At 33.6% G+C, this 18,637-nt stretch overlaps 2 protein-coding genes across 3 annotated transcripts; both read right to left on the reverse strand.

The window, feature by feature from the left end:
• On the reverse strand, positions 1 to 5,594 carry LOC114177648 (ABC transporter B family member 11-like). Of its 2 annotated transcripts, XM_028063082.2 has the most exons (13): positions 5,370 to 5,594; positions 4,965 to 5,280; positions 4,836 to 4,890; positions 4,575 to 4,750; positions 4,256 to 4,477; positions 3,931 to 4,169; positions 3,304 to 3,829; positions 2,864 to 3,137; positions 1,909 to 2,783; positions 1,402 to 1,668; positions 976 to 1,239; positions 589 to 882; positions 1 to 511 (listed from the first exon to the last, which is right to left on the reverse strand). In XM_028063082.2, exons 2-13 carry the CDS (start codon positions 5,232 to 5,234, stop codon positions 158 to 160), a joined length of 3,816 nt encoding a protein of 1,271 aa, XP_027918883.2. In that variant the 5' UTR covers positions 5,235 to 5,280; positions 5,370 to 5,594; the 3' UTR covers positions 1 to 157. The 2 variants fall into 2 exon arrangements, with proteins under 2 accessions (XP_027918883.2, XP_085527469.1); XM_085671343.1 differs by lacking the exon at positions 5,370 to 5,594 and having other exon boundaries at positions 4,832 to 4,890; positions 4,965 to 5,187.
• A 5,228-nt stretch (positions 5,595 to 10,822) lies between these two features.
• On the reverse strand, positions 10,823 to 16,692 carry LOC114177645 (ABC transporter B family member 11-like). The gene is made up of 13 exons (XM_028063073.2): positions 16,454 to 16,692; positions 15,893 to 16,226; positions 15,744 to 15,798; positions 15,474 to 15,649; positions 15,152 to 15,373; positions 14,827 to 15,065; positions 14,161 to 14,686; positions 13,791 to 14,064; positions 12,792 to 13,666; positions 12,272 to 12,538; positions 11,893 to 12,156; positions 11,506 to 11,796; positions 10,823 to 11,415 (listed from the first exon to the last, which is right to left on the reverse strand). Exons 2-13 carry the CDS (start codon positions 16,160 to 16,162, stop codon positions 11,062 to 11,064), a joined length of 3,813 nt encoding a protein of 1,270 aa, XP_027918874.2. The 5' UTR covers positions 16,163 to 16,226; positions 16,454 to 16,692; the 3' UTR covers positions 10,823 to 11,061.
• Positions 16,693 to 18,637: the final 1,945 nt, after the last annotated feature.

Genomic DNA, 18,637 nt, shown 5'->3' on the forward strand with positions numbered 1-18,637 from the left:
TTAGGAAAACCAATAAAACTCCAGGAACAATTCAAACACAAACAACATAGTACACGTAAATAAAGCCACAAGAGTGACTTGTAAACTTGATACATCATGGAGAGCAAGAAAATTTTGTTGAGACCCAATCGGCCTGGAACTGTAAAGGGTTAGGGCACTAACATGTAGAAGCACTTGTATGCAATGCAACTAAGGAAGCGTAGTCACCTTCCTTTCTCAGTAATGCTTCATGTGTTCCCTTCTCTGCTATCACACCATTTTTAATTACTGCAATTAAATCCGCACCCTTTATAGTGGATAGTCTATGAGCCACTACTATTGTGGTTCGGCTCACCATAACACGCTCTAGTGCATCCTGAACCACTTTTTCAGACTCTGCATCAAGGGCACTGGTAGCCTCATCTAGTAGTAATATTTTTGGATTCTTCACTATTGCTCGTGCAATTGCCACCCTTTGCTTCTGCCCTCCAGATAGTTGAATCCCTCTTTCCCCCACTATTGTCTCATAACCCTGCACAATGCATACATTCTTCATAACATCCTATGCTGTCTTTAAGAGAAGTGAGTTTATAGGACACTGTAATTTACCTCCTGCAAACCACTAATGAAGTTGTGAGCATTTGCCAGTTCTGCTGCACCTATAACTTCTGCCTCTGTTGCATCCCCGCCTTTGCCATATGCAATATTTGCTCGAATGCTGTCATTAAACAGCACAGGCTCTTGACTCACCAGACCCATCTGCTGTCTTAGCCATTTTACTTGCATGCTTTGGATTTCTTTTCCATCCACTGTGATGTGACCTGAGTCTGGATCATAAAACCTCAGCAATAATGATATCACTGTTGATTTTCCACTTCCACTTTCCCCAACCAGTGCAACCGTCTGTTTATTTTATCACTATAGTCAATCAGTACAATAGTTTAAGAAGAACAATGAACCTAGTGTATCAAACAGGGTGCACAGTCAGAGAGTTACCTTGCCACTACGAATAGTCAAGCAAAGATCTCTGAATATTTGAACATCAGGTCTGGTAGGATACTTGAAACTAACATTTTTAAATTCAATCTCTCCCTTCACTTCTTCCAATGTGAATCCAGAGTCATCACTTGGGTCAATTTGCGACTTTCTATCAAGAATAGCAAATACAGAAGCGGCAGCACTTTTTGAGCTAGTTGAATCAGGTACCAAAGAGCCAGATTGAGAGATTCCCATAGCTGCCATGCTGAATGCAAAAAAGACCTGAAAATCAGGAATCAATAACATTAATTCAAGAAAAAACAGCTAAACATTGTACACAGAACCATCCTATCTCAGTGAACAAATGCCTGCCGTAGTTGATATGACAAGAACAAAAGTGGTGCAAATTCTGACTTGGTGAAACAAGTTAGGAGAGCAACTTACACGGAAAACATCTGAGAATGTTGATTTTCCATCCTCTACTAGACGAGCTCCAGCATAGAAACTTAATGCATAAACAGCGTAAAGCATGAAGAATGATACCCCGTAACTGAGTCCACTTATTACCCCTCGCCTTATGCCTGCCTTTATTGGTCCTTCACATTTTTCCTGGTATAATTCCATCACCCTCTTTTCAGCACAAAAAGAAGCAACTGTTCTTATACTCCCTACAGCATCATTTGCCACTTGACTTGCTCCCTCATACAGTTTCTGTTAGGTAAATAGAATATTAGTATAGGTCAAAAGCACATTAAGAGCACATGCTTGTTGTCACACTTTTGATCCATGTTCTGATCTTCATACAGTAATTTTTTTCACTCTTCTCAGTGTGGTGCCAAAAATGAAAATGAAAAGTACAAAGAAATGGGTCCAAATCCCAGTGAAGTTGAAACATAGATATTTTCTAAATCACATTTTAAGTTAATAGATTAGTGGAGGTAAAAAACAAACCTTTGCGTCTGCGCTGAATCCTTTCATGAACTTGAATTGCACGTATCCATTTAGTAGCAATAGCGGTGCTAAAACAAGCACTATAAAAGCAAGCTGCCAGCTTGCTTGAAAAGCAATTACCAAACTGCCGACAGCTGTAGCAACATTTTGAACGAGCAAACCAAGTGCATCTCCAACCAAAGCTCGAACAGCAGCTGCATCAGAAGAGAGCCTTGCTCCAATTGCTCCACTTGAATGTTCAGTTTCATCAAACCAGCTTACTTCCATGTGAACAACTTTCTCAAAACACATTTCCCGAATCCTTTTGATCAACTTACCTCCAGCAACACCAAAAAGGTAGAATCTACATGGCATCATGGTAAATGATACCAGACCAAGTGCAACAAATAGCAATGCCCAGAGTTTTGAATCCTTACGAAGTTCGTCATGTGGCTCATAGAAAATACTTATCATTTTGGAGATAAATACTGCAATAATGGGTAGTATAACTCCATTTACAACTGAAGCTAGAGTCCCTGCCAGTAAGACTAGAATCTCTGGCTTGTTTAAATAAGCCAGGCGATATAATGGCACTTCCGGTGCTGAAGTTGAAGGAGGTGTCTGAGGTTCTCCTCTTGCAGGTTCCAAGAAGCCAACTGATACTGGCACACCATGTGATGCTGAGAATGAGTGATGACCACTGCTTCCAACTCCTGATGACCTTTGGCTTATAGATTTTAAGAAAGATCTTTGACTTGATTGTCTTCCAGAATGCACTATACTTTCTAGCTTGTCTCTGTCATTTTCAGCATTTTTTTCTGATCCTTTAATTTCTTGCAATCTAATGAGCTGGCTATAGGCTCCATTAGGATCTTGGGTGAGCTCAGCATGAGAACCTGATCAAGGAAAAATATAAGACTAAAGTATATAAGCATTTGAGAATTGAGTCATGGAAAAATTAGATATCTATGTCTACCTCTTTCAACTATTTTTCCATGATGAATAACAGCAATGCTATCAGCATTCCTTATAGTACTTAAGCGATGGGCTACAATGACAGTTGTTCGGTTTATCATTATTCTGTCCAATGCCTCCTGCACAATTTTCTCAGATTCAGCATCAAGGGCACTAGTAGCTTCATCCAGAAGTAGGATTCTTGGGTCTTTCAAAATTGCTCTTGCTATTGCAACTCTTTGCTTTTGACCCCCAGATAGTTGAGTTCCATGCTCACCAACCATTGTGTCTAGCCCCTGCGTTCATAGTTATCCAACATTACCAAAGTTAGAGGAACATATGAATTTTCTTACTCAAGTCTAAATGCTATGCAGAAAAAGATGATCCTTATAAAGGAAACGAAATTTCAAACCGTTTATTACTGTGCATATTTTACATTTAAAAGGACATGCAAGGGTTGACCTGAGGAAGTTTATCTACAAATTTGGCAGCATTGGCTACTTCTGCTGCAGCTCTGATTTCCTCATCAGTTGCACCATCCTTGCCATAGGCAATATTCTCTTTAATACTGCAAGTAAAGAGAACTGGTTCCTGGCTAACTAGGCCTATTTTCTGTCTGATCCACTTCAGTTGAAATTCTTTAAGGTTGATACTGTCAATAAGAACTTCACCTGATTGTGGATCATAAAATCTCTCTATCAAACTAACAACTGTGGATTTCCCACTCCCACTTTCCCCTACCAAAGCTGTCGTAGTGCCACTTGGCATTGAAAGAGAAAATCCATTGAATATCAGTTCATCTGGTCTTGTAGGATAACTAAAGCAAACCTCCCTAAGCTCTATATCTCCACGAACGTCATCAAGCTGCTGACCCGTAGCGTCATAAGCATCAATTTCTGGCCTCCTCTTAATTGTTTCAAACATCTTATAGGCAGCAGCTTTTCCAGCAGCAAAAGCGCTCAAGCTTGGAGATGCCTGCCCCAGAGACCTAGGATCGGAAATCTAGTTAGATAGGATAGTATAATTACCTTGTCATACCTTCTGATTGGGGAAGAACCAATTTTAGAAAGAGAAAAACACACAACTTACATGGAGCCAGTCAAAACAGCCATCATTACTGTCACAACCTGTCCTCCTGTATATCCTTTCTCTATTATCATTTTTGCACCAAACCATATTGCCAAACCGTAACTGCAGGTAAAAACAAAGTAGAGAGCACCAAACCCAAAACCAGAAGCTACTGCTTCTTGCAGTCCAGCCTTGTAAGCTTTGATTAAGGACTGATTATAATTAACTATAGCTTGCTTCTCCCCAGTGAATGAAGCAACCTGTGTTGGATAAATTGAAGTCAATTATATATTCAACAACATCAAAAAAACAAAAACAGGGGTTCTTTTTTAATCAGGGTGCATACAGTTCTGATAGAACCGATTGTCTGCTCCACTACACTTGCTGCTTTAGAATAAGCTTCTTGTCCCCTGGATGATGCTTTTGAAATAACCAGGCCCACCATAGCACCACAGAAAGCAAGAGGTGGAATACTAGATAGCATGACGACAGCTAGAAGCCATCCCCTGATGAATGCTACAACAAAACCTCCAACGAAAGTTGCCATGAACTGCAAGAACTGTCCCACCTGAAATCATAGGTAGGGAAAAGCAAATGAAGAAACAGAGTTTACCTTAAACGACAAATGGTTTAAGACTTATAAGGTGGTTGGTTAAAATTAACACCTTTTCACCCATGGCTTCTTGAATAAGAACAGTATCACCTGACATCCTTCCGACAACCTCTCCGGTTCTTGTTTCCTTATCAAAGAAGGTGACATCTTGCCTCAAAATAGTTTGAAGGTATAAGCCTCTAATTCTTGCGGCTTGTCTCTCCCCAGTGATCATCCAACAAGTCAACTCTGGTACATAGCAGACAAGGTTTCATTTCGGGTCATAATGAATCACACTAACCAGTTAGATTAACAGATAATATGACATACTCACGCAAAAGTGAGGCAAAAAAGGTGCCGACAGCCAAGTATACAAATTTCAGAGACACCTGAAATTAAGTATGAGAATGCATTAAGTAGTGTAATAGGGATTAGTAAAAGGGGCTAATGGGGAATTAATTACCTTGGAAACTTCATCAACGACTTGTTTGGAGTTATTGTTACCTCCAAATGCATTGATCATGTTTCCGAATATGAGAGTCATCAAGGGCAAGGAGACTCCATTCCCAAAAGCACCAACAGTCCCCAAAAACATCAATAAATGATCCAAAGGATCAGCAAATGAGAAAAGTTTGTATAAGGGTACTGTTTTGGCGGGTTCATCTTTGGCCTCCTTCTTCTTTGACTCTTCCTTGCTTTTAGGATCTCCATTCAAGTCTGTATCCTCTGCCATCTTCTTGATGCAAAACTTTTCTCACTTCTCTACTGGTTGCTAATCACTGTAATAACAGTATAATAAATACCAAAAAGTGGGATCATAATGCATTCAAAACCAAAAGAAGAAGTAAACAACTTGCTCAACCAAAACCTGAAGGAATTGTACGAATGGTAACATGCAGCACAACTGAAAAGTTGAAAATTGGAACAAAGGCTCCTACTAATGTAAAACCAGTTCCAACTTGGTAGTTCATACACTACAGCAACACTAGTTAAATATTTTCAAAAACTTTGAAATTTGAATCAACAAGATTATAATTTATAATTTTTTTTTTCCTTTTCCTACTTAATTGGTTTATTTTCATTACTGTATCAATATCAAAATTTCAATTTAATTGCCCAACTTCTAGAAGTACTGACACTCTTTCCTAATTGACCTTAAAATAGGTGACACATCTAGTTTTACTGACATTATCAAATGGGCAAAATCATTGTTATCTTGAAAATTAGGGTTTTTATTTTTATTTTTCAATAAAGAGATTAAAACCAACCAGTTAGATAAAAGAAATAAAAATAACAGCAATTTCTTGTTCCGCAAGTTAAACAATTTATATGAACAAATTATATTTTGGCTGTATAGACCGAATCAAATTATTTGTGTAGTGTTGAAACTATGATTATTTTATTTTCTTAAAAAAATAAATGCCTCATCATCAATCATCATCCTTTTGACTAAAAAACCTTTTATCATCTTCTTTAATATAAATCACTGTCAAATACCAATTTTAAATAGTACATTATACATGCATTTGTGTTGTCCTCTGAAAGGGACCGGTGAGCTAAGTAGACAGACGTAAGAGATTGTACTTTGAGAAGAAAAAGAATATATAACTTTAATTCTTTAAAGTTGAGTTAGATTTGTTTTAGTGCCCTTGATGAAAATAACTTATTTTAATATTTTAAATTTAATACAATATAATCTTAATTTATAAGCATTAAACATATAGAATTAAAAATAATCTAAAAATTATTTTAACCCTTTAAATTGTCTTAAACACGGTTTTAGTCTATATTAAATTTTTTGTTTTGTCTTTAATTTTTTTTTCTTAATTAAAAATCATTGCTTTTAGTTTTTAATATTATATAATACTAATTATCTTTCAAATAATGCACTAGTGTAATACTTAAATTCTATGTGTAATTTCAAAATATGTTTAAGATTGGTAAAATAAATATTACTCATCTATCTTACAATGAATATTAAAGACTAAAAATAAATATTTAAATTTTTAGAAAGATTACAATTAAATACAAACATTTTACAAAAGATTGAAATCAAAATTTAAAAAAAAAAGGATGAATAAAGAAAAAAAACACTATAAAAATCAATAAATAAGCTAATTTGAGATAAACTCAAATCGATTATTTATATATAGACTTGATTTTTTTTTCAATTTTAAACTACAATTTTTTTTTTTAGTTTAGGTGATCAAAATTAGTATTACCTGATACTGTAGCGATTAAATACATAATTAAGTGTGGAGAATATTCTTGTAATTAGTTCTTCCTTTCCTTGATAGATTCTGTGATTCATTCTAAGAAATCTCTAATGGTGTACAATAAAATAGCAAATTGAATATTTTCGTAAACACTTGTTGTAAAATGAAAAAGGAATAAATTCTTTTTATAGATTTAAATTATTTTGCACAAGTTACATCATATTTGTTTCTTTTTTTTAATAATAATCAAATGATGATGTACAGGTGGATGGTTTCAATTAAGACTATTATTCATTAATTCAGTCACTAACATTTCAAATGATGATCCAAAATTAAACATATAAATACACATTTTAAGCTTTGGTTCATTAACTTAAGTTTTCTGTTTACTCAAATAAATTTGTCTTTCTATATAAAAGAAAAAATGTTGATTCAAACACATTTGCTTTATTTTTATTTTATTTTATCTTTGTATTTGACTCTTTCTACAAATATTTTCTACATCTCTTTAATTCACATGAATGACTTTTAAAAATTGTGGACAAAATAATGTGAAGTAATAATTTAATGAGTAAAATGTCAAACAAGTGCCATTATTGGAGTTTGAATGAGAAGAAGAGGTGATAGTTGCATATATTTCCACGCACAGAAAAGAAAATCAAGCCAAACCTTGAATTAGTTGTGTTGTGTATTTAAATTTAAATTGTTAGATGCATAAATTAGGTTTCTTTGAAAAAATAGAAGCAAGTGATGAAAAGCTGCATCCACCAAAGTCTTTGCTTTATCTGCAAGCAAATTATTTAAAATATTTAGATTTAATTCAGTTTTAACTTGCATGAGAACTTTAAATTTTAAAGGTTTAATTATGTTTTGATTTGCATTTTAGTAGCAAAATATCGATTTGATTTCTCTATTTTTTTTATCTTAATTTGATTCATGTTTTGGAAAATTTGATGCAATTAAGTCATTTCCACTAATTGTATAGTAAGAGCGTGAAAGGAGGTGCCACGTGTTAGTTTTTGGATTTTTTGAAATTTTTCAATTTTTTTTTCAAATTTTTTTTACTATTTATTTATTTATTTGAATTTAAAAAAATTGTCACGTTGACGTCGTACCACTTGGCAGTGACAATATCATGTGTCACTATCATGTTAGGTGTCATTTCTTGTTCTCAAATTGATCCTGTAATTTTAATTTTTGTTTCAATTTAATCTCATTTTTTTGTAAAAGTTATGCAATTTTGTCCCTCTCCAAATTGAAACAAAAATTAATTTTATATGAATGTTATATAAATATTTTTATTAAATTGATATTTTTATTATATATTTTTAAAATAACTAAGTTTATTTGAATTTGCGTTTCACATCCAACTTTACTTAATTATTTTTCAAATTTTAAATTTATTTGTCTTCGGTTGTTACATAAACTAGTTAAAATTATTTTTAAAATTTCTATAATTGTTATTTTTACACCAACTCACTCAAACAATTGGATATAAATTATTGAACTTTACACATTTTAAAAATATACAATTCTTTGAAATATAATTCAAATAAAAAAAATATTAAAGTATGATGTAATAAAATATCAAATATAATTTATGATTTTTTTTCTATTAGCATCATTTTCTATTAACAACTTTAAAATAATTTTAAATAAAGTTCAATGTAAAATATAAATTTAAATAAACTTAATTTTGTTAAAAATATTTACTTGAAATATCAATTTTGGATAGAAATATTTGTGTACATTTATATAGAAATTAAATTTGATTTCAATTTGGAGAGGAACAAAATTGTTCCATTTTTACAAAAATTGTAACTAAATTGAGACAAAAATTAAGATACAGGAACAAAATTGAGAATGAGGAAATGACATTTGGCATAATAGCATAATAGCATAATAGTGATATGTGACATTGTCACTGTGACATCACACTGTCACTGTCACGTAATTTTAAAAAATTCAAAAAATTAGGAACTAACACGTAATACCTCTAAGCTGTTGTACCACTAACTGAGAGGACTTGATTGCATTGAATTTCTCAATGTAGGGACCAAATTGAAATAAAAAAATAGAGAAATCAAATTAATATTTTACTAAGAGAATGGAGACCAAAGACATAATTAAACCAATTTTAAATTTATTATTTTTTATGGTTCATTAAATTTTAAAAATATTATAACTTTTAATTGAGTGTGTACTATTTGACTTTTGTGGTTAAATAGATAATGTGACATGACTGAAATAGTTATTATATTTTTATGTGTAATTTTATAATTTAATTATCACTTACATAATTATTTTTATCACTAATTTTAATAATTTTTTTTTATTTTTTATGATTCGAAATCAATAAATTCTCAACCTTGTGGATAATTTATTTATAAAAAAGAAGAATTAGTAAAGGAGTTTTCAAAAGAGTTATTAGTAATTTTCAATGACATTGTCAGTTAGATCAAATACAAAATAAACCATATGTGAAAAATATGATAAATACAAAAACTTATTTATTTAATAGATTATAAAAATTTAATTAAAATTTTATAAATTAATCAAAATTTTAATTTCAAACAATTAAAGCTTAATTAACTCAAATGATAAATAACTGCAACCGAAGTTATTTCATCTCCTCCATTTGCATCCCATTAAAGTTATATTTGTGTTTTCCATATGAATTCAGCAATACAATGATTCACGTCCTTTGAGAAAGTATAATGATCCTGATATTAAAAGACTACAAAAATACTCTCATTTTTTTTTTTTTTGACATGGATCAGGTTGGATCATTTATATATTTTTTTTAAATTAATGGTTCATACTAAACTTATATTACACATAAAAATATAAAAGATAAAAGTCAAATTATAATTTTTCTATAAAACAATCATTAAGTGTATCTGTTAGTATTTTTCTTCCTACATCTTGCCGGCTGAATTCTCAAAAGGATACTAATATTTTGATATATTCTTTTTATCTACTTTTAATTTATTATTTAATTGCTTTTCAATTATTTATTTTATTTTTTTTTTGTTTTTAATGCTATGGTGTGATAAATTAAGAATAATAAATCAAGAATGAGTCAAGACATGGTTATCTTTAATATTTTTTTTATTCAATTTTCATAAGTATTTCCAATTCAAAAAAATGTATTCCAAAAAAATTCGGTGCCAGATGTAAAAAGAAAATCAAAAATTATTTTTAAATACAAAAATAGAATAGTTGTTCCGAAAATTCTTTTTTAACAGTTTGGATTAGATGTCCTGGAAGACATTTTCCAAATACAAAAGTTAATTTCAAAACATAATTTTTTTATTTTATTTTCCCATCAGATGTTCCGCAATTCCAAATCTTCGAATTAGGTATTTGGGAATGTAAACCAAAAATCAGAACTTCTGGGATTCCTTCGTCATCTAATCTTCCCTTCCTATCCCGAAACCATTTTATTTTTTCTATTTTTTTCGTTCTCAAACTTCTTTTTAAGTACCTCAAACATCTTCTTTCCCATTCTCATCATCTTCTTCCCCATTTTAAGCTTTTTTTAGCATAAGGGGAATAAGGGTAAAATGAAAATTTTAAATTTTATGGGAATGCAGACAGAAAAATTAGGGGTGCAGGAAGAAGGAGACGTGTTTTGAATTAAAATAAGAAAACTTTTTTAAAGGGATGTTTTATGATAAGATCTGTTACATGAATAACGAATTCTAAAAGAAATTAAAATTTTGTAACTTTGGAAACGTAATTATATTATTTAAAATTAGATATTTTATATTTTATATTTTATTTAAAGAAAATACGAATTACACTTATCTATATTTCTTTATATTAGTTTCTCTAATGATCTTGGTTGGATTAGAATTTTCTTGCGTCAATTTTTGTTTAGATTGTTAAGAATATTTGTGTTCTCATATATAAGTATTAATTTTCGTTTGACATTTATTAGGGTTTCGTAGGTGAATGTTAAGGAGAATAATTTTTTAAATATGTCAACTAGTATGTGCTTGAATTTCTGGTACCGAAGGATTTTAATATTCCTCGTAATGTTTGAATCTTCAAGAACTCCATGAACGAAAAATGAACATTCCGAAACCCAACGAGGAACCAGTTCGCAAAAGAGGGAAATTGGTACGACTTACAAAGAGTTCGAACACATCAACTTTTTATCAAGCACACGACTTACAAGAACAAATTCTGAACAAAAAGAGATAAAAAAAAGGAAATAAACATATTCTTCCACTACTTTTTTGAAGAAAGAATATTATCTTACATATTATATGACATATAACTAAAGGCATGAGAGAGTAGGACAAAAATTTGGTTGGAACGAAGTAAGTTGAAAGGGGACTAAGATGTAGAAGCATTTGTGTGCAATGCAACTAAAGAAGCATAGTCACCACCCTTCTTCAGTAATGCTTCATGCTTTCCCTTCTCTGCTATCACCCCATTCTTAACTACAGCGATTAAATCAGCACCCTTAATAGTGGATAACCTATGAGCCACTATTATGGTGGTTCGGTCCACCATGACACGGTCAAGCGCATCCTGAACCACTTTCTCAGACTCAGCATCAAGTGCACTTGTGGCTTCATCTAGCAGCAATATTTTTGGATTCTTTACTATAGCTCGTGCTATTGCCACTCGCTGCTTCTGTCCCCCAGATAACTGAACTCCTCTCTCACCAACCACCGTGTCATAACCCTGCATTTATAGTATATGCTGTCAACATAACTTTCACCAATTCAGAAGTTTTAAGATACTACAGAGAGTCAATAGAACACTGTAATTTACCTTCTGCAAACTACTAATGAACTTGTGAGCGTTTGCCAATTCTGCTGCAGCTATAATCTCTGTCTCAGTTGCGTCTCCTTTGCCATATGCAATATTGGCTCGAATGGTGTCATTAAACAGCACAGGCTCTTGGCTCACCAGACCCATCTGCTGTCTCAGCCATTTAACTTGCATGCTTTGGATTTCTTTTCCATCCAGTGTAATGTGACCTGAGTCTGGATCGTAGAATCTTTGTAACAATGAGATCACTGTTGATTTTCCACTTCCACTTTCTCCAACCAGTGCAACTGTCTGTTTATTTTATCAGCACATTCAATCAATCTATCAGTTTGGGAAGAACAATTTAGAGTGGTGAAGAAGACAAGATGTTTAAAATTAGAAGTTTACCTTGCCGCTATGAATGGTCAGGCTAAGATCTCTGAATATTTGAATATCGGGTCTTGTAGGATACTTGAAACTGACATGCTTAAGCTCAATCTCTCCCTTCACTTCTTCCAATGTTATTCCAGAGTCATCACTTGAGTCTATTTGTGACTTACGGTCAATAATGGCAAATATGGAAGCAGCAGCAGTTTTTGCTTTGGCTGAATCAGGGACCAAAGAGCCAGATTGAGAGATTCCTATAGCTGCAAAACTGAGAGCAAAAAAGACCTGCAAATTGGAGATAAAATCATCAATACCAGAAAAAGCCAACCTGTCGGGTAATCTTGGTGATTAATCACTTGGCAGTAATGGTGCTAACATGTTAGTTAAGAGAGACACTTACCCGGAAAACATCTGTAAATGATGTTTTGCCACCGTCTACCAGTCGAGCTCCGGCATAAAAACTTGCTGCATAAACTGCATACAGCACAAAGAATGATATTCCAAAGCTAACTCCACTGATTATCCCTTGCCTTATGCCCGTCTTGATTGGTCCTTCACATTTTCCCCGGTATAACTCCATCACCTTCTCTTCAGCACAGAAAGAAGCAACTGTTCTTATACTCCCCACAGCATCATTCGCCACTTGACTTGCTTCCTCATACAATCTCTGTGGACATAAAGAAAATCAATATTCATAACATATAGCTAACTCAAAAATGCATACTGAGCATATATGCTTGAAACATTGTTGATCCATGCTCTGACACAAAGTATATTTTTTCCAGTTCTATTAATGTAATGCCAAAAATGTTTAAAGAAATGTATTTACATATATATTCATAAACTATCACTTCAACTCAGAACACATATTTTGATATAACTTGTTCAAAATTTTAGCGTAGTAGAAGTGAGGAACAAACCTTTGCATCTGCACTGAATCCTTTCAAGAACTTGACTTGCAGAAATCCGTTTAGTCCAAGTAGAGGCACCATAGCAAGGATTATAAGAGCAAGCTGCCAGCTTGATTCAAAGGCAATTACCAATCCAGTTATTGCTGAGGCAATATTCTGAACCAGCAAACCAAGTGCATCCCCAACCAATGCTCTAACGGAAGCTGCATCAGTTGAGAGCCTTGCTCCAATTGCTCCACTCGAATTCTCAGCTTCATCAAACCAACTTACCTCCATGTGAACTACTTTCTCAAAACATGCTCTCCGGATCCTCTGGATCAACTTACCACCAGCAACACCAAAAAGGTAGAATCTAGCCGGATAAACCAGGAGTGATAACACACCAACCGCCACAAATACTAATGCCCAAATTTTTGAGTTTTTACGAAGTTCATCATGTGGCTCATAGAAAATGTCGATCATTTTGGAGAGTAACAGTCCAAAAACAGGTAATATTGCTCCAGCTATCACTGCAGCTACAGTCCCCATCAGTAACACTGGAAACTCTGGCTTGTTTAGGTAACCCAGGCGACGAAGAGGCACTTCTGGTGGTGAAGGAGATGTTGTAGGATGATCTTCAGGCCCCTCACCCACGGGTTCTATGAAGCCAGCAGATGTAGGCAAACCAAATGATGCTGAGAGTGAACGACGACCACTGTTTCCAACTCCCTCTAGGCTTATAGATCGTAACAAAGAAGACCTTTTGCTTGAATGTCTTCCAGAATGCGATATACTCTCTTGTTTTTCTCTGTCTTCTGCGTTCTGTTCTGACTTCTTAATTTCTTGTAGTCTGATCAGCTGGCTATAGGCTCCTTCGGGATCCTTGGTGAGCTCATCGTGTGAACCTGATCAAATTTCACTTATATTATAGTCATGCAATGAGGAATATAAACAACAGGTTTTAAATTTTTATGACCCTCCTGACAAATGTAAAACATAGATTTCTATTACTGTATTATATATGTTTACCTCTTTCAACTATTTTTCCTTGATGAATAACAGCAATGGTATCGGCATTCCTTATAGTACTCAAACGGTGGGCAACAATGACAGTTGTTCTGTTTATCATTATTCTGTCCAATGCCTCTTGAACAATTCTTTCAGATTCAGCATCAAGGGCACTTGTAGCTTCATCCAGAAGTAGGATTCTAGGATCTTTCAAAATAGCTCTTGCTATGGCCACTCTCTGCTTTTGACCCCCAGAGAGCTGAGTTCCATGCTCACCAACCATTGTATCTAGTCCCTAAATTCATATATCATATAAAATTATTGACCCTTTCTAATAAAGATAGAAGTAAGAAATCCAGTTTCTACATCTAAATGAGGTTTGAGAACTCACCTGAGGTAGTTTGTCTATAAATTTGGCAGCATTAGCAAGCTCTGCCGCAGCTCTGATTTCTTCATCGGTTGCTCCATCCTTGCCATAGGCAATATTCTCTTTAATGCTACAAGTAAAGAGAACTGGTTCCTGGCTGACCAGGCCAATTTTCTGTCTGATCCATTTCAGTTGAAATTCTTTGAGATTGATACCATCAATAAGTACTGCACCAGAATGTGGATCATAAAATCTCTCTATCAAACTAACAACTGTGGATTTCCCACTCCCACTTTGTCCCACCAAAGCTGCAGTAGTGCCACTCGGTATTGAAAGCGAAAATCCATTGAATATCAGTTCATCAGGTCTTGTAGGATAACTAAAGCAGACTTCCCTAAGCTCTATGTCGCCACGAATGTCTTCAAGCTTCCGACCATTAGTGTCATAGGCATCAATTAATGGCTTCCTTTCAATTGTTTCAAACATCTTAAAGGCTGCAGCTTTTCCTGCAGCAAAAGCACTCAAGCTTGGAGATGCCTGCCCTAGAGACCTGGGAATCGAAATATAGTTAGCAAGAAATACATATTGTAAGTCTAATCCTCGGAGTTCTTGGACAGAGAGAGAGAGAGAGAGAGAATCAAGTTTTTGAAATTATAGATCTGTAGAAACCAAAAGAAACACAGAACTTACATGGAGCCAGTCAATACAGCAAATATAACTGTCACAACCTCTCCTCCTGTGTATCCTTTCTCGATGATCATTTTCGCGCCAAACCAAATGCCCAAAGCATAGCTGCAGATAAAGACAAAGTATAGCATACCAAAACCCAAACCAGAAGCTACTGCCTCCTGCACTCCATTGATGTAAGCCTTGATTAAGGACTGATTGTATTTAGCTATTGCTAGCTTCTCCCCAGTGAATGATGCAACCTGCATTAGAGAGAAAAAGTTGATTTATATATCAGCACAATAACAAAAAGGAAAAATGAAGAGTTTGTGTTAGCCTGTGTGCCTACAGTTCGGATAGAGCCAATTGTCTGCTCCACAACACTTGAAGCTTTGGAATAAGCAGTTTGTCCCCTGGATGACGCTTTTGTAATAACCAGGCTCATCAGAGCCCCGGACAAGACAAGAAGGGGAATACAAGACAGCATGACAACAGTTAGAAGCCACCCCTTGATGAACGCCACAACAAATCCTCCAATGAAAGTTGCCATTAACTGAATAAACTGTCCCACCTGGTATCAAATGGTAGAGAAGCAATTAAATAACCTTAAACTAAAACTCTTTTGTTTCTGTTTTTTTGTAGCTAATAAGAAAAGGACGGTTCTTTAATACCTTCTCACCCATGGCATCTTGAATTAGAACAGTGTCACCTGACATCCTTCCAATAACCTCTCCGGTGTTGGTCTCTTTATCAAAGAAGGTCACATCTTGCCTCAGAATTGTTTGAAGGTATAACCCTCTAATTCTTGCAGCTTGTCTCTCTCCAGTGATCATCCAGCATGCCAACTCTGGTACATAGAAAACAAAGTTTCTTTAGCGGTTGATCAAATTGTGACAATCTAACTGGTTAGATCATAAGAGTGTATAATCCGATGTACTTACGCAAAAGTGATGCAGCAAAGGTACCCACAGCCAAGTATACAAATTTCAGAGACACCTGAATTGTTTCCCAAATTGTTAACTTTTAAGGATACTGTTTCCCAAATATGGAGTAGTAGTAGTAATAGTAAAATGGGTCAATGAGAAAATACCTTGGAAACTTCATCAACAACTTCGGCCGTGGTACTGGATCCTCCAAATGCATTGATCATGCTTCCGAATATCAAAGTCATCAAGGGCATGGAGATTCCATTCCCCACAGCGCCCACAGTGCCCACCAACATCAACAAGTGATCCAAAGAATCGGCAAAAGAGAAAAGCTTGTATAAGGGTACTGTTTTGACGGGTTCATCTTTAGACTTCCTGGACTTTGATTCTTGATTGTTGTTAGTAACTTCGTTCAAACTGTTATCCCCTTCCATTTCAACAGAAAAAGACTCCTTTTTCTTACAAGCCTCTCTGCCAATGATTGTAAGCCTAAAACAGCTGCAGAAAATGCATTAATTCAAGTGAGAAACACAAAACACACAGCACACAGTGACTTCCTTCATGCTCGTTATCTTTTTTCTTGTTTCCTGGTTTCTTGCGAAGAAGATGATGGTTCAATGTCAAACTTTTAAGTTCACACTTGTTTAAAGTTCAGACATATTTCAGCATATAACCATTTTTGGTTTTCCATCAGTTTACTGAATTATAGAGAAAAAGAAATGAACCTTTTTGGAGAAAAAGCTGAAGCAATTTGTGAGCCGGGACGATAACTAGCCGTAGAAAGCAACAACAGAGGAATTAACGAATGAAATAATTAAAAAACAAATGGTGGTTGGGAAGTTGAACTCCGTTAGCTACTTATATAGTTCACGAGTTCACACTTTAAAGCGTTGGTCAAATTGTTAAGAGTCTCAGATCTTGAAGTTTCTTTGCCACCAAGCTAACTCGGTAATTCTAGTCAAATTTTTCTTCTATTAAAAGTCCCAAATTAATTATTTCTTGTGATTTTTTATATTATAATGCTTGATTAAATGTTAATGACTCTGCGTAATGTTTTGAAACTGTGATTCCTTAATTAAAAATGGTAGCCACCTTAATCATCTGCATTGCAATTTTTTAGAAGATTAAATATTACTTCTTAATTTTTTACACAAAATCAAAACATTGTTTTGTCTCAAACTTTCATATATGATTTCCAAATTTTAAAATTAAATACACGTAATCATCATAATCAAATTGTATTAATTTTTTTTTATATATCCAACGACATTTTCTTTCATATTGATATTCAAACTCTTCATATCATTACACATTATAATTTAAATGTTAATTTAAAATATCGTCTAAATATAATATATATATATATATATATATATATATATATATGTCGTAAATTAATAGAGAGAGCACTGATTGGTTTCTTGATAGTTACGGGCACTCTGACACGCGCGGACACAAAGATTAGTCCAATCATTAATATCAAAATAATATAATAAATAAATAAATTTCAAAGACACTTTCCGTGATGCCCAAACAATGCATTTATTCCCCACATGTTTCCTTATCTTTCCTACTTTTTAAATGAAAACAACAGACAAAGCATCAAAATATTCTAATTATTTAAAAAAAATTATAAAAATAAAAATATTTAATATTTAATATTTCTTTAAGTAATTGTAATTCCAGATGTTGATAGAAATGTCAAAGACTTTTTTATCTGTCTCTTTAGCTCAACAGTAAATAATTAAAATCATACTTATTATTGAAGGTGTGCAACATTGACCACTTTCTATTCACAAGCTGAGTTTTCAACGCTGCTCACTTTCCTGGCAAATATATGAAAACAATTAGATAACAATGGTTCCTTAATAAATTCTACAGTTAAAATTTAAATAAATAAATGTATATGTTATGTCACCATATTTATGTGTTGGTTGATAATTTAATTTCTTCATTCATAAAATTGATTTTCTTTCATGTTTTTATTGCTTTAGTCAAATTTATGATAGCCCCGTGAAATGTTTAACAAGGTCAACACATTAGGAAAGTGAGCTGAGGTTAATCAATATAGGATCTCTAATATTAGAAAAAGAAAGGTTTAAATACCTTTTTATACTCATTTTCGTAGTGTTTGTTGTGGATGATTCTCATTTTGATAGAATGTTTAAAATAGTTCTCATTTTTACCGAATGTTTAAAATGGTCATCATTTCTGTAATTCGTGTTTTATTTGGTCCTTTTATGTAACGTCATTTAAATCATTAACGGAGCATTATACATGTGGCACGGTTTGGATTAGGATATGTTATGTGTAATGTACATATGGCTAATTAACGTTAATTTTGTAATTTAGGAGAAATTTTGCAATTAGGGAAATTTCTTCATCTTTATTTTTTTTGAGCTCGGATTTGCAGAGGAAACAATTAATACTTGTCATTTCATCATTGGATTGCAGTTGCGCTCTTCATTTCAATTTTCCAGTTAATCATCATCAAAGAGGTAAGTGAGTTTAGGGTTTACAGATTAGGAGGAGACCATGATAGCAGCTACAAACATCTTAGTTATTTTTTGGAATTTCTGATGTAGAATTCATTATTGATGTACTGCATTTTGACTTCCTTAAACTTCGTTCAATTTCACTTCTGGCAAACATTGATGTAGTGCATTTTGATGAGGATGAATTGTTATGATTTTAACTTCTTCCAGACTTAGATCAATTTAATTTTTTCCAAACTTAGATTAATATCACTTACTTCAATGCTCATATTAAGATGTCATTTTGAACATGTTGTGACTAATATCAACATAATCAAACTAATTCATTTCTTCATTTAACAATAGTACAAAACAGATTGGACTTTAGAATAATAGTACGAATAATACAATAACAACACAAATGAACCCTATTAC

Source organism: Vigna unguiculata, chromosome 3 (genome assembly GCF_037176805.1).
Source record: "Vigna unguiculata cultivar grain cowpea cultivar isolate G323 ecotype 2 chromosome 3, ASM3717680v1, whole genome shotgun sequence".
Taxonomy (NCBI): Eukaryota; Viridiplantae; Streptophyta; class Magnoliopsida; order Fabales; family Fabaceae; genus Vigna; species Vigna unguiculata.